This window comes from Gobio gobio (assembly GCF_949357685.1).
Source record: "Gobio gobio genome assembly, chromosome: 2".
Classification (NCBI taxonomy): domain Eukaryota; kingdom Metazoa; phylum Chordata; class Actinopteri; order Cypriniformes; family Gobionidae; genus Gobio; species Gobio gobio.
In genome coordinates this window covers 13,326,025-13,342,735 of record NC_137098.1, presented here as the reverse complement: position 1 = coordinate 13,342,735, position 16,711 = coordinate 13,326,025, and the positions used below count along the sequence as shown (strand labels likewise).

The 16,711-nt window shown below is 37.7% G+C and overlaps 1 protein-coding gene across 2 annotated transcripts; it reads left to right on the top strand.

Annotated features, from left to right (window-relative positions):
* Window positions 1-2,930: 2,930 nt before the first annotated feature.
* On the top strand, window positions 2,931-11,220 carry LOC307122762 (serine/threonine-protein kinase/endoribonuclease IRE1-like). 2 transcript variants are annotated; one of them, XM_079810949.1, is made up of 7 exons: window positions 2,931-3,050; window positions 4,961-6,958; window positions 7,072-7,235; window positions 7,655-7,875; window positions 8,059-8,188; window positions 9,870-9,970; window positions 10,063-11,220. In XM_079810949.1, exons 2-7 carry the CDS (start codon window positions 4,993-4,995, stop codon window positions 10,190-10,192), a joined length of 2,712 nt encoding a protein of 903 aa, XP_079667075.1. In that variant the 5' UTR covers window positions 2,931-3,050; window positions 4,961-4,992; the 3' UTR covers window positions 10,193-11,220. The 2 variants fall into 2 exon arrangements, with proteins under 2 accessions (XP_079667075.1, XP_079667076.1); XM_079810950.1 differs by having other exon boundaries at window positions 2,957-3,050; window positions 5,153-6,958.
* Window positions 11,221-16,711: the final 5,491 nt, after the last annotated feature.

Genomic DNA, 16,711 nt, shown 5'->3' with positions numbered 1-16,711 from the left:
CGCTGCGAGAGCGAGCAGAAAATGAGAGCAGTTCTGTTTTTTGGCCACAAGTGTCAGTCGCGAGTTTAAATTTCAGAAAAACGCATATAGCCCCTTTAAATAATAAAGTAAAAGAAGTTACATTTAAAATTTTACATGGCATATATCCAGCTAAAAGTGTGTTAGAGAGGTTTAATTTAGATATTGATTATTCATGTGATTTCTGTTCAATAGAAAAAGAATCTATTATTCATTTATTTTGTGATTGTATATACACAAAGATTTTTTGGGTGGATATGGAAAATTACATTAGGAGGAAAACAAATGTTGTATTTAAATTAAATAATTTTGATATATGTATGTATTATTCCAATGAATGTAATAATAATAATAATTTCACCTTTATTGTACAACTTTTTATTATTTTGGGAAAATTTCATATACACAAGAAGAAATGGTCAGGATCCAAGCCACATTTTAATCATTTTCTTCAGGAGACTAAGGACTATTGCACCAGTCTGGAGAACATAGTGAATAAAAAAGCAAGAAAGACTTGTTATATTCTTAATGAATATCCTCTTTTTGATTAATTTATCAAAGGTTTGTACACTCTGGCATTTTTTGTTTCTTGTTCTTTTTTATTTTTTTTATTTTATTTTATATATGTTTTAATATGTAATCCTTGTTGTCTATTACAAGTTTACTCTGGCAAATAAAAAAAAAAATTAAAAAAAAAAAAAAAAATGAACGTGAGATGACGTTTCACGGCCAAATCAAATAACCAATCGGAGGAGAGCCCTTCTAGCCAATCATAGACGAAAAAGGCGGTACCTTCCCCTACCATCCTGGGAAAAAAAATATCGCGCCCGGCGGCGAGCACCGGCGAGAGCGGCGCGGCGCGTCTTGAACGATTTGGGCGTCGAGGAGAGTTGGAATCAAGTCAACTTTATGGTAATGAGCTATGACGCGGTTCGGCGGCAACCAATCGGAATGTAGAAGTGCTCCGCTTGAGAGGATTCCAGAGAACGCAGTGCTGTAAACTTTGGTTCCGACCACATTAGTTCCCAAGCAAAATAGAGGAGAGGTTGATCACTGCTGGTGCGGCGGGTTTGATAAGAAGATGCGCAACATTATTTATACACCACACAAATGGCTTTTAATTGGTTTATTTCGTTAGCAAACATGTAACTATAACAAACCTGTCAAGTTTTGCATTTGAAAATAAGGGAAATTTTTCGGCCCCGCAAGCAGTCCCACCACCCCAACCAAGCTCCATATCCCTTACATTTTAAGACAGGTGTTATAGCCCAAATGAAAACACAAAAGGGTATATATGATGAGCATTTATTTAAAAGGCTTATTTGCATATTTTCTGTTAATTTAACATTGCTTGTCTTTCCGTTTTATTTTCATTCCACACATTCTTTTCATTTCATATTGCTTTTCTTTTACAGTTTTTCTTTTAATTTCACATAACTTTTCTTTACTCTTTTAGTGAGCTATTGAACAAATTTGTTGCAGACTTTGCATTCTTTAAGACTGTTTTGGAAGGAGTGTATTTGTGGGCTGGGCCAGAGTGGTTTATTTTACATGAGAGTAGACCACAATCAGTTCTGTTGTCTAATGTCATCCTATTCTCTGTAACAATCTTTCGTACCATGCTAAATACCCTTTCTGAACTTGCATTGCTATGGGCAGGGCTCGACATGAACGCTTGTCCGGGACAAGTGGATTTTTTGAAGGGGCAAGTGAAAAATAATTTTACTTGCCCAACGGACAAGTATCCTGAGTAAAATGTCAAAACAAAAAATAACTAGGGAATCAACAAAGTGCAATAATGATTCTGCATTCAGTTAGTGTAAGTGGCGATCGATAGTGGATAATAATATAAAACGAACTGACGTTAACAAGGTTGTGCTGTTGAGGCTCGCAGCCTCTCGAGGAGAAAATCGAAAACAAATGAGCACCACTCACACACAGAAACTCAGTTAACATACACGGTTAAAATGGTGTAGTTATTATATTTATAACATATGATACAGTTAAGCAACATCACACTAACAAGAGTGTTGTTTTCCTGAATACCATCACGACTGGAAATGACACTGATTTCATACGCCAGTTCCATAAACAATTAATTAACATTAAGTCACTTACATTTTATAATTAAATTCGCTGTCCCATTGATCACGGTGTTTACACGAGGTTTTTTTTTTTTTTTTTTTTTTGGCAGGAGTGCCTTAATCCGTCTCTATCGTTACGTCCATCATCCGTCTCTGTTTTGTTTTTTTTCCCGCGTTGTCACCATAGACCATACCATAGTCCATAGTCACTCGTCCACCATAGTCACTCGTCATCTGACCTCACACACTAACCTCGCGACAACTGACACCTATACTATAGGCTACTGCAGATGACAGTTATCGCGAGGCTAGTTACAGAGCTCAGATCGGAAATGTTTTTGTTTTTTTACTCCGGTATTATTGTTTTTAATAACGCAGTTTAAAATACGGGAGATTTACAGAAAAATACTAATACGGGAGGACGGCGGGAAAGAAGGGTAAAATACGGGACTTTCCCGGCCAAAACGGGATACTTGACAGGTATGAACTATAATTGTTAAGTTCTTTCCATCGATCTGCTTTTTTTAACTTTCACATTTAAATGATTTCATGAGGTTATATTATACGGTTATACCCTACCTGTGGTCAGTCAGCACAAACGCCGATCAACATGAGTGTTTGCTTTGCAGCCCCTTTAAATGCAGTTTAAAAAAAGACCAAGCATTCGATCTACGTCAGAGCGGCAGCGCGTCCACGAATCTTTCAGTCTCTGCAGATAGGAGTACTAGCTCAGTGGGCGGATCATTTTCATTGCATGATTTATAAACGCACATCAGTTTGAAAACACCCACACATTTAGAAACGCCCAGTTTTGTTCCGCAGAGACTCCAACGAGGAAGATCGTATACGCCCTTATCTTTTTAACGGATAGGCTACGTAGGCTAGTCTACCATCATTAGTCCTTCGTCTCTTCTGAATAGAACGTTTTTTGCGATTTCTATAACACAGGTAATTATAACCATTTGACATAATAAAATCTGTTTTTTATATCTAACTTACCGGACTTCTGTTTTGTTGAGTGTTAACACCAGTCTTTTAGCAGTTTTTCATTTAAACGTTTAACAAACATCACGCAAGCCCGATATAGGCTATTAAATGTCACATTTAGCACATTTTATGTTAAACAACTCCAGTTGCTGCTCTTTCTAAATGAGCGACGTCATGATGTGCCTCACAGCAAGTGTTTAGACTGCAGGTGAAAGTTCATTTAAGGTTACACAACTTCTCTTTCTCTTTTAACTCTGTGATACGCATTTGACCATGGGCTAAAAACAATACAAATTACTAGTTTAGACACTTAGGATTTATATGAGGATCTATTGTTAAGTGAGCTATCACTGAAAGTAGGTCTTTATTCATTCTGTTCTCCGAGATAGCGTTCCATTCCCCAGTTTCATTTTCTTGAAAACAAAAGCGTGTTAAACAAATTTATTTATTTTGTTTGTACACATTTTGCATTAGGCCTACATTTTGTCTCTTTGTACTCCTGTATTTTTATTATTATTACTTAGGGTTCAGAGTAGCCTATTTATTTGCCCCCAAATTAATTTCACACGTCTGATACAAATATGTTGTCTTTCTTTATTAATACAGTGTATAGGGCCCAGCTACTTCTTTCATTGTTTACGCCAAAATAATTTAAGTGAAATGTAACAACATTCAATATATCTAAGCTGGGGCATGTTTACATGTGAGGGGCACGTTTTCGCATCAAATCAAAAAATTATCTAAGACAAACTAAAATATTTAGTCAATAGAAGACAATTATTATTTTTTCAAATAAAATAGTATATTTTTGGGGAGGAATTTTGGAGTATGACAATGAACACTGCAAAACACATCTATAGCCTAGCATGTGTCAAAACAATGCAGTTAAATAGAAGAAGAAACACATTCAGACGTTGAGAAAAACACAGAGCTGAACACAACACTCCCCTCCCACCACACATATATCCCAGAACTGGAGACAAATAGACGAGCCAGTAGGCCTACGAATGCTGTACATTTCTTGAAATAATAATTTCTTAATATTGAGGTTCTTCCTCTCAGTCTTTATTCATTTGTTCATTTATCCATTTTTCTCAAGGCTGCTATTTAGCGAAGCATTAAAGAACCATCTAAACTGTTAAATAACAGATATAAGATTCAAATAATATCAGATTTGTCTAAAAAAAAATTATAGTGCCCCGCTCCCCTCTAACTGAACACTGAAAAATGAAAAGACCAAAAGAAAAACAGTTTAAAAACTGGTTATTGAAAACCATTTGTGTCAGGTTTAAGGAGTTAAGACACAAATTTAAATTACTTTTTATCTTAACGCAACAAAAACAAAACGCATATCTGATCACTTGTGGCTTTAAAATTGGATGTATTGCCAGCATAATATTTTATAGGCTATGATGATATGATGCCAATCATAAAGCAGACTTTAAAGGCCTGGGCAAACAAAATTACCATGCTATTGAATGCGGCTGGCTCCATTAAATAAAACAAACTATTTCACACGGATCATATCATTAATGAATTACAATCCCCCCCTTTTTTTTTTCTCCAAACAAAAATTGCAATCGTATTGCAGAGTTATTGGTTAAACAGGTGAACAAAATGACATAGTAAAGGGATAATTATATGGAGATAGATTTTAACAGAAAGGATGACAAAAAATATTTACAGTTTATTAATTTTTGGCCAACAATGGTCTTACATTTTTGTACATAACTTTTACATTGCCATCTTGTGACTTTTGTGGTTCTAGTTCTTAAACTACTTCTGTAAAAGAAAACATCTAGAGTTGAAGAAGCATTAATGTCTGATTAAATGTCCATATAATGGTCATGTTGTTTAACATCTCTCCACAGATTATTAAAAAAAAAAAAACATTTTAATATCCATGGCATTCCAGATCCAATTACCATTTCCAGTTCAATTTCAAGTTCCAGCAGTACCTAGAAAAACTAACCCCATAATAAAATGCATCATAGACAACACGTTGACGAGACTTTGCAAATTATTAAAAAGCAAAGATATTAATGGTTTGTACTCTTCTGAAGTCTGGAAGGATGATGTTACACCATTAACAGCAGCAGTTCTATGCAGAAATGAAGAAATCTGCTCATATCTACTTGAAAAGTCGGCTGATCCTAACAAACACTCAACAAATGGACAAACACCTCTACATTATGCTGCTTTAACAACTGGAGTTCCATTTAATATTGTGGAAAGATTACTTGCAGCAAAGGCTAACCCAAATGGACAAGGATTACAAAACTGTTCTCCACTGCAATATGCTGTTGATCGTGGCCGTGAAGACATTGTGAAAGTACTTATAGAGGCTGGAGCTTCACCAGGAAGGAACTATGGGAAGATTTCAGAGCTTGATAAAAAGGTGGAGAGAATGATTTGTCGACTATATTCACAGGGTGAAGTGACTGAGACAGTACATATATCTTTCTCTTTTCATTGCGCTGTACAAACGAAACACCAGACAGAAGTTTTCAAAATCTATAAGGAACATTTCTTTCAAGAGGATCCTTTTGATCTTTTGATGTATTTTGAGCTCTACTTTGGTGTCATTGGTCCAAGTGCAGAGCAGTACCGTCAGACCGCCATCAAGTGGTTAAAAGACACAAAGAGTGCAGACAGATACATTGAGGGACTCATCGAGCGCTTTCCAAGAATCCCTCAGGAACACTGGCCAATTGCACTGAACTGCTTAAATGTTGCTTTATGTGTCAGTGAAAGCGTCTCTCCTCAGGTATTCAGTGAGCTTGTGCCAATTCTAACAAACAGTCTTCAGCACTTTGGAAATGCACAAGGAGAAAGAGTCAATCATATGATAATAAAGATACTCAATCTCATGATGCAGAAGACGTCTGAGCAGAAACTGAATATTAACAATTCTGTCTATGAGAAGTTATGCAATAGTCTATTGCCTCTCACACGTCCTGATTATTCAAGTCTAATTAGACTTTGGACTTATGGACTGTTTGCCACAATAAATGACTTTGCTCCTGAACTGGTTGCATTGTGTGGATTGTCTCCAGTCCCAGAGATGATACTTATCACTGCAGAGATAGAGATGGATGGAGTCATGAAAAAAAAACTGCAGAAGTTTGATAAATCACTAAGACGTCCAGCAGGTTCAATTGCAGTGAATAGTTTATGTGAGGAAACCGCTGCTCTATCAACAAGCAGGAAGAAGAAGAAGAAGAAGAACAACAACAACAAAATCCCGCAAGAAGTGGGATCACAAAAAGCTGAGCTGCAAGATAAAGAGGAACCGTATCCTGTAGTGAACTCCATTGAGGAATCAAACTCAAGCATGCAGCCGTTCACATCGCCTGCTGTGAACCCAAGAAGGTGGCATCAAACCAGCCGTCGTTGGAGGCCCAAGCTTGAGAAGCTAGCTAACATGGATGCTAACAAGACATATAAGCGGGGAAGTCTTACTCTTGTTTTCAACCCTGAATTTCTGATTGCTAAAGGAAATGATGGAACACAAGTTTTTCTTGGTTTGAGGGATGACGGCACAGAGGTGGCTGTGAAACGAATGATTAAAGTGAATTACCAAGTCCTCAGAAATGAGGAGGAATTTCTACGACTTCCACAACTTGATAGTCCCTCCATTGTGCGATATGAGGACTTTGCTGAAGATGAAAATTTTGGATACCTTGCTCTTCAGCTTTGTGAGTACACACTGGAGGAACATATCCAAGAGCATTTACCAGATGATAGCACTGAGAGAAGTTCGGTTCTGAAGAAGCTGGTGAAGGAAGTTCTCTGCAGCTTACAGGTTTTACACCATCCACAGACCAAAATACTCCATCGGGACATCAAACCCCAGAATGTTCTGATTGGTAGGAATTAAACCTAAAATAAAAGTTTAAGAAAGTAATTAAAATCTGATCAGTAAAAGTATCTGATGTTTTTTTCTCCCATTAATTTGAAACTTTGAAACCATTTGTTATAGACATAAATGGAAAAGCTAGATTGGCGGATTTTGGCATAAGTCGTCGACTGAACCTAAGCCAAACGACTTTACGAACAAGCATTGCTGGAACTAGATGCTGGAAGGCAACGGAGACCATAGATGAGGAGGCCAACACTGGGTACAAGAGGAGCTCCGACATTCAGGTGGTCTCTCCTTTCCTTACAAGTCAACAAAACTGTAATTACTAGATTAATAATATAATAAAGGTAAAACATACATGTCAACTAATGACAGTATTAGTAGAGTATTAGTAGAATGTTAGGTTGGGATTAGTAGCATAAGTTGACATGTACTTGCAAAGTTACTTATAGTCAGTAAAATGTCTATTGGGGAGCATCAAAATAAAGTGTTAGCAGATATTAAGCAGACAGTCTAATAATACTCTACTAATTAGTTGACGTGTGTAACATTACTTATAGTCAACAGAATGTCTAAAGGTGACATTCAAAATAAAGTGTAACCTGTAATTACAAAATATTAGAAAATCAATTATTGACAAAAAAATTATTTAAATTGTATTTGGTGAAAATTCTAAACTTGTATCACTGTAACCTGTTTGAAGGTTGCTGGGATGTTGGTGTACTACATTCTCTCTAGAGGACACCATCCATTTGGTAAAGGTCCACATTGTGAAGTCAACATTCTAGAAGGAAAATACTCACTGGAACATCTGGATGATGATGTAGCGAAGGATCTCGTCGAGTGGATGATCAATAAAACTCCAAACAACCGACCAACTGTGGAGCAAACCCTTGCACACCCCTTCTTCTGGACTGATGAAAGGTAGAATACTCCATTGATTTGGCAATGATATTTATCAGTTTAAACAAGACAGAGAGGTTCAGCACTGCTTATAGAACAAGCTTATTATGATTTTATATTAAATGAGAGGGAAAATTACACTGTATACCGTAGATACTCTTTTTATCATCTGAAGAGACTGTACTGTTTTTGAAATCCTGTCAGGAGAGTGGAGTATTTGAAAGAAATGGGGAACCAGAAAGAGGCCGGGAACTGTCATAATGTTGATGAGGAGCTCCTTCATGCTATTGAAAAATACACTGAGGGGAAAAGCTTTTCTGAATGGAAAACTAAAGTGAGTGTAACTTAGGTACAGACATATTCATACATATTTATATAAACATAAACATTTTAAAAAATATTCAATGAAATTAAAAATTGTAAAAATGTCAATAAACTGATTTCATGTCTACAATATTTTCTTTGTTTTATATTTAGGGGCCAAGCACCTATTGTAATTGTTGGCGTTCCTATTATTATTATTCTTCTTCGACCATGGGACTCTATGGCAGCCCACAGAACCGCTTGCGGGAAAGTTATGAAATTTGGCACACAGATAGAGGACTCTGAAATGTCACCATAGCAAATTTATCTGAAGGGTCTCCAACTCAACCCCTCTAGCACCACCAACTGTACAAAGTTGCACTCATATTTATACTAATAACATTTGAACCATAAGAGCTAGTAACAAAAGTTTTTTTTTCATCTGATTCCGTGGCGATTCTATTGAACCCTATGACGTAATTTTCTGTAGTGTCAACTTTCCTGCCAAAAAACCTACTTTTTCAAACTCCTCCTAGACGGTTTATCAGAATTTCGTGAAAATTTAACCAGATCATCTTCAGACAATGGCAACAAAAAGTTATGTAATTCAAGTCGATTCATCAAACTGTTTTCAAATAACGCGTGAACAAATTTTACGTATCGATTGCGAAAATAGACATAAGGCAACAATTTATCTTATTCTGACCAAACTTGGCACACATAATCACAAGCATGACCTGAGGCTACATGCTGCGTTTCGTCGCAGTGCCACCTACTGGTGCGGATATACAAAAATGGGTATTTTTGCTTATAACTTCTGAACGGTTTGCCCAAAAACAATAATAAAAAACAAAAAAAAACAAACAAAAAAAACGAAAATAATAAAATTGGTCTCGTTAGATTCAGGGCAGCATGCCGAGTCCAATGATATCCAATTTTCCCATGTCGGCCATTTTGGGCGTCAACCATTTTGTATTTTGTAGTAAAATGCTTTATTTTACGAACGCATGAATGCATCGTTACGAAACTTGGTATGGGTCATTGGCACGATGCCATGAAAGAGCCTGATAAGTTTCAAGCTAGCACCACCTAGTGGTGAAAAAAACTCACATGCTTATTTTCACGCAAGTCATCTCCTTAGATTGCAATACCAAACTAGGTTACACCTTATGGTTAGTGCAACATTGCGATTTAGCGCTTAAACAATTTTCGCAAATATCTTTGAAACCGTTAGTCCAATTGAGACGAAACCACCATAGGAAAATCGAAATACTAGCAGGTTGCAGTTACGAGTCAAATGTCAAATTTGTGATTGTAAGTGGCAAAAAAAAAATGCAATCAAAGTCAAGTGTGGGTTATTTTTTATATGCTAATAAATACAAATGATATAACTCCTAAACAAAATTAGATATTTTCACCAAATTTGACACGCTTGTGTATGGGGGCAACAAAAAAAGTGGTGGGACTACACCACTTGGTGACGCTATAATTAAACAAAACATGAAATTCACTCAATGTATTTATGTGGGTTTTCAACCTGAAAAAATTAGCTCCAAATGTCTTTACCCATTTTCGAAGTTGGTCTGCTGCTAGCTTCCCTGTTTGTTTCTGTTGTGCTTGGCCCCGATAATTGCTGCTTGCAGCTATATTTTTCCTTATTTTCCTTGGTTTGAAAAATGTTTTTACTTTTGTAAATATATTTCTTTTGCAAGTTTTCGTCTGAGCTTGTCCAGGAAATGGAAATGAAAAGGAAACCCTATCCTGAGAACACACTGGGTCTGCTGCGTTTTATACGCAACCTACATGAGCATCAGTGAGTTACATGTAACATTACGCAGTTTTTATTCAATAATTTATTGCTATTGTGTGTCAGGCCATGTCTTTTGTCTTTTTTTCTCTACATAGTGAAGGGAAATTCTACCTGATGAATTTATTCCCTGATCTCCTTGTGAGTGCATTCAGATTTACAATGGAGCGAGGATGGAACTCCAGGGAAAATCTGAAAAAGTTCTTCAGCTCAGTTCCAGAGATTTGATGTTATTTTTGGTTACAGTATGTACATTGAAACTCATTCATTAAATACACTCATGATGCAAAATCAATGTAAGCACAGGTAGCCTATAACATTTTTCACATGCTCCCTGTTTGTCATGTGCTTCCCTTGTCCTCATGTATCTTGCCATGGGCACGTTCAAGCTCAAACCTGAGCACAACATTTTGCTACGGTTTCCAGGTTGAACGACATGTTTCCTGGAAACGGTGTGCAATCGTGTCTTACGGGGTTTGAGATACGTTTTCTCTTGTTTGGTGGGTGTGTCAAAAATGTCAGCTCATTCAGAAGCAAAATGTATTTAAACCACGCAGTATTAAAGAGACAGTTCACACAATGGGTTCAAGTAAAGTCAATTACAAATGTGTCCGCTGCAGCTCGGTATACTAAACAATTGAAGATATTAGAAGACATGTTTGTCTTTTCATCCTGAAATGCGAAGCAAATGTTGCATCACAATAATTAGGAACCACAGTTTCCACAAATCCCTTCACTCAATTGGGATGTTCTCTTTTATTATGGACTCAAGGGCAGTGACTGTAACATTGAGCGTATTTTGCAGTATTTAACACGTATTTATGCCAATTTCATCAGGCTCCGAAAATTCTTCAAAAAGAACACAAAGAATAGCCTTCTCAGTTGCCATAGTTGCAACTCTTGCATCATCAGAACAGGGTGTTCAACGCACCACTGTTTCCGTTTAAAAAAACGCTTTGCAACGTTTTGTCGGGGCTGAACGCAGCCCATGTGCGCTCCCCTTGTAAATGTGTCATGTTCTGACACATTGTTGTTTTTGGTCGTATATCACAGTCTCATTGTGTTCATTACTTTCAGGTGTGTCTTGTTAGGTCACTAGTCTGTGTATAGCCCTCATATTTCCATTGTATCTTGTCTTACTTTGTTCATGTAACTTCTGTTGGGGAGTTGTTTTCGTGTTACTAAACATGTCTAGTCAAGTCTGTTTTGCTCACTTTGGATTGTATTAAATAAACTGCACTTGGGTTCAGCTGCAACTCGCCTCAGTGGACTATTATTACACAACAGGCCCGTTTCAGAAAGGAAACAATTCACGTGGCAGAATTGCAGTGGAGCAAATTTATTTATGATTCATAAACAGGGTATCTGCAGGTTTCACCAAGTCAAATATAAGACTTTTTAAGACCATTATGAATTAAATGTAAGACCTATATCATGAAATAAAAAAAAACGTACAAAAGAAATGCAGAATCGCAAAGCAAATTAATTTATTCAAATTGAACAAAGTATTAATAAACTTGCACTTCCTCATAGCACAATCCCACCAGGATTTCACTATATAATTAGGGATGGCTGACGCGAAACAGACGTTTCGGGGCTTTGCCGAGATCCCGAAGCGCAGATGTTTCGAAACACTGCTCCGAACAGTGACTCAAAACACCCATGTCACGTGACTATGGCTAAATGAAGCTCTGAAGTAGAGGGCTGCATTGGGATTGAGTCCCGCCGGGTCCCGCAGGACCCAACGTAAATCTCGCGGGAGCGGGCGGTTTGAATTTTGCTGCGGGCGGGAATGGGCGGCTAAAAAAAACACAGCGGGAATCGGCGGGATAGGGAGGTTGCCTAACGACATGATGGAGAAGATGTCAATAGATGATGTAGAAAAGAACCTCAAACGAGGTATTTAGAGCACAAAAGCTAAGCAAGGAAAGTCTGACATTTGGAGAAGTTTCTCAATTGTTTTGGTAGGCAAAGTCATGCGGTATAACTTTATATGTATCCACATATTGCGCAGCTGGCAAATACATATAGATACTTGATCATACCTCACCAAAAACGCTCAGCAGTCCCTGCAGGTCAAGTTGACTGTTTGGTGTTTTTGACAAACAATACATAGAAGTTTAGTGAGTGGAAATGGATTGTTTCTAAATGTACGTTTGCTATTTTGTGTTCACATTACGTTCTGTTGAAGCATGTTTTCTCAGGTTTCCTTTCAGTCGGTCACGTTCGACGGAATTGGGATCTGTTTTTTGTTTCTCAATCTGGTTTTCTGTTTTGCAAAGCAGTCTATTTTTATGTGCAAAGGTTTTGATAAAAACTAAATTATTTGAATGTATTTGTCTTTTCTTTTTTTTTTACATGCAGGCCAGGGAAACGAAACAAACAACCCCATGAATCTCTTTAATAATATCAATACAAATACGTGTTTTTTTCCCCCTGCGGGACGGGAGAAGACACAAAATCAATGCATCTCTATTATTGCGGGTGCGGGCGGGAGTGGACATGCATATTGCGGGAGCGGGCGGGAGTGTAACACATACGTTGCGGGAGCGGGCGGTAATGGTCAGAAATTCGGCGGGTGCGGGCGGGAGCGGGATGAAGAAAACAGTCCCGCGCAGGGCTCTACTCTGAAGTGTTTCATCAGGTGGTGGCGCCTGCCGAAACTGCGTTGATTAAAGGGGGCGGGAACAAACCACACAGTCACACATCTTTATGAAACTAATTCCCCACAGTTTAAAAGTGAAGTAAATCCATCTTCACCTCGTGGTTTTTTGTGAGAGGAGAGTGATTTTGTGATAGCAGTGATTTTGTGATAGCAGTGAGATTTATAGTGCGCTTTGGTTAGTTATATTTAGGCTAGATTTAAATTAGATATATTGACTGATAGGTATAGACAGTGACATATAGTTAGGATAGAAATAGTGACACATTCATATAGGCTAAGTTAGATAGTGACAGATAGATAGCACAGCATAAGTTATATATATATATAATTATATAGATATAGATTCATAGGTGATATATAGATATATATATTAATAGAATATATAAAAATGGAGGCTCCGCAAGAGATGCCGTACATCCGTGGTGTAGGAGCATTTCCATTTGGAAGCACCAAATAAAGTGAGATGTGTGTATTGTGATAGGCAGCTAGCCTTCTGCAACAATACATCATCCATGTATTTACGTCATCCAAAAATATTTGTGCATGCCAGCAACAAGTGTCCCTTGTGAGAGGATTTTTTCAAAGGCTGGAGAAATATGTAAAAAAAGAAGTCGTGTGAGTCCTTCAACAGCAGAGCAATTCATATTTTTGAATAACATTTTTTTGTGACAAACGTGACACATTGTGGCTTTATTTATTTTATTAATGTTAATTTTGTATAACAAACAAAATATATATAGTTCTTTACAATGACGAGGCTACAGGTTACAAAACCAAGATCATGTAGTTGTCAGACAGATGTTAAAAGCAATTTTTTTTTACATGGATCATTGTCAAGGTATTTCAGATCAACACATGCAAATGACCACTAGGTGTCGCCGTAGAGACGGGTGTCAGATTGATTCGAAGCTTCGAAACAATATGGCACATTTGCTTCAACTGCTTCACGAAGCCTCGGTCTGCCCATCACTACAAAACTCACCATCAGCGGTTACACATACACAATAACAGACAAGGACGTATGGCAAACATGAGGGCTTAAATACACTGATGCTGCGTCCCAATTCGCATACTATCCGTACTAAATAGTATTCGAAAAAAGAATTAGTATGTCCCAAATCTTAGTATGTTGAAAAAAGTATTCCAAAGATTCCCGGATGGTCTACTATTTCCGGTCAGAATCCGAAGTGCAGATCGATGCGCACTCTACGGCTGATATTGCCCACAACCCATTGCGAGATGGACGAGGATTCGATTAGAACTACAAACGCGGATAAAAAGTGTTTAAAAAAACTACAAACATGACGCGAGTCTGACGGTTAAGTGGAGAGGATTAGATAAAGTGGTTTGAGTGAGCACTTATCAGTATTTAACCTGACGAAAATATATTTATTCAATATTATCCACATTATATTTCTCCTTCAGCAGCATTGAGAACTTTTGTAATGATACGTTTGGCCATTAACTTTGCAAACACATGAGAGGAGTCTCTGCATTAAAGACCCACGAAAGGCAGATCAACGAGCGACTACATTTCTCTCCGATACGGTAGGAAATTAAATTGAAAGTGGGGGATTTGAACTGTGACGATGATTGACAGGGCAGTTTAAACGGTGACGGGATGCACGTAACAGAGTCCGTTAAAGATGACGAAGTAGTATGTCCCAAAGCTTGCATACTCTTCTGCTACACACTCAAAAGTATGTACTTTTTCTTCACAAAAAGAGTACATACTTTTAGGACGTAGTATAAGTAGGCGAATTGGGACGCAGCCTGAGTCTAATGACAAGACAAGGGACACCTGTGAACAGTGAGTAACCAATGAACCAATGACAGAACACAACAAGATCACATGAGGGCATGGGAAATCACATGACAAGACCAGGAAAACGGACAGAACATGACAAACTCAAACGTGACAGTAAACATGACATTGAACATGATAAACTAAAAACATGAAACGTGAACATGAACTGTAACTAATCCTAAGGAAAGTGTAAATTTGGCCCCTCCTAGTGGATCGTTAATTTTGCATCTAAAGGGCTGAATTAGTGGTTTTGTTGAGACGCACGCAAGGAAGTAAGGAGGAAGATCACATGTCGCTCTGAAATCGTATAAATAAGAGGATATTTAAGCACCTAGCTGGAACGGGAACAAGGTATTATGTGTTTGATTTGTTTCATGTTTATGTCAGTAATATGTGTGTGTTAATCTATTCATCTGTGAAGAAGTGTTTAACTGTATTGTTATCCCTCGTGTTTCAACTAGTGATGGGCAGACCGAGGCTTCGTGAAGCACTGAAGCAGTTGAAGCAAATGTGTCATATTGTTTCGAAGCTTCGAATCAATCTGACACCCGTCTCTACGGCGACACCTAGTGGTCATTTCCATGTGTTGATCTGAAATACCTTGACAATGATCCATGTAAAAAAAATTGTTTTTAACATCTGTCTGACAAGTACATGATCTTGGTTTTGTAACCTGTAGCCTCGTCATTGTAAAGAACTATATATATTTTGTTTGTTACACAAAATTAACATTAATAAAATAAATAAAGCCACAATGTGTCACATTTGTCACAAAACATTTGTATTCAAAAATATGAATTGCTCTGCTGTTGAAGTACTCAGCTGACTTCTTTTTTTACATATAATTTCTCCAGCCGTTGAAAAAATCCTCTCACAAGGGACACTTGTTGCTGGCATGCACAAATATTTTTGGATGATGTAAATACATGGATGATGTATTGTTGCAGAAGGCTAGCTGCCTATCACAATACACACATCTCACTTTATTTGGTGCTTCCAAATGGAAGTGCTCCCACACCACAGATGTACAGCATCTCTTGCGTGCAGCCTCCGTTTTTATATATTCTATCAATATATCTATCTATATATCACCTATGAATCTATATAATTCTATATATCTAACTTATGCTGTGCTATCTATCTGTCACTATCTAACTTAGCCTATATGAATGTGTCACTATATCTACACTCTAAAAAAAAAGGCTCGTAATCATAGGGGAACCTTTTTTAGTGCTATATAGCACCAATTTTGGTGCTTCAGTGGTTCTTCAGCGGTTCTTCAGAGGTGCTATATAGCACCTTAGTCAAAGAACCGGTGAAGAACCTCTGAAGAACCGCTGAAGAACCTCTGAAGAACCGCTGAAGAACCACTGAAGCACCAAAATTGGTGCTATATAGCACTAAAAAAGGTTCCCCTATGATTACGAGCCAAGAACCATTTTTGGTGCAATATAGAACCTTTTTTTTTTAGAGTGTATACTATATGTCACTGTCTATACCTATCAGTCAATATATCTAATTTAAATCTAGCCTAAATATAACTAACCAAAGCGCACTATAAATCTCACTGCTATCACAAAATCACTGCTATCACAAAATTACTCTCCTCTCACAAAAACCCACGAGGTGAAGATGGATTTACTTCACTTTTAAACTGTGGTGAATTAGGTTTACAGATGTGTGACTGTGTGGCTTGTTCCCGCCCCCTTTAATCAACGCAGTTTCGCAAGGCGCCACCACCTGATGAAACACTTCAGAGCTTCATTTAGCCATAGTCACGTGACATGGGTGTTTCGAATCACAGTTCGGAGCAGTGTTTCTATGGCGTTCCGATGGGTTCTTTAATATGACTTTGCAACATGCACTCGTCTCAACGAACGTCTCACTCAACGTCTTAACTTTTTTTTTTATTCTGCTATTTATTCCATTCAATTTAAGACGCAGACGAGGCGTAGACGTGACGTAGACGTCACGCAGACGTCACGCAAATCACGTGTGGCAGTGAAGTGTCCACTCAGACGTTACACGTCATTCACGTGTAGCAGTGAAGTTATAATTTAATTTTTTCGCTAACACGTAGTATAACACGCTACTCAACACGGCTCAGTGCAGTGTGTCAGCGATTGCACAATTTGCTTTCTCTTCACTCATTCCTCTCAATGAACGTGACGTCTGCGTCTGTGATTTTATTTGAGTGTGTAAATGCGTGCGTGAATTCTTGTTTAATCCCACAAAGATAATACGTGGGGAAACGTTTTTGATAGCCTTTATAGGC

Coding starts and splice junctions, on each gene's coding strand:
- LOC307122762 (XM_079810949.1), top strand. CDS start 4,993: ATGGCATTCCAGATCCAATTACCATTTCCAGTTCAATTTCAAGTTCCA. Junction 7,876..8,058: donor TTCTTCTGGACTGATGAAAG/GTAGAATACTCC, acceptor AAATCCTGTCAG/GAGAGTGGAGTATTTGAAAG. Junction 9,971..10,062: donor CGCAACCTACATGAGCATCA/GTGAGTTACATG, acceptor TTCTCTACATAG/TGAAGGGAAATTCTACCTGA.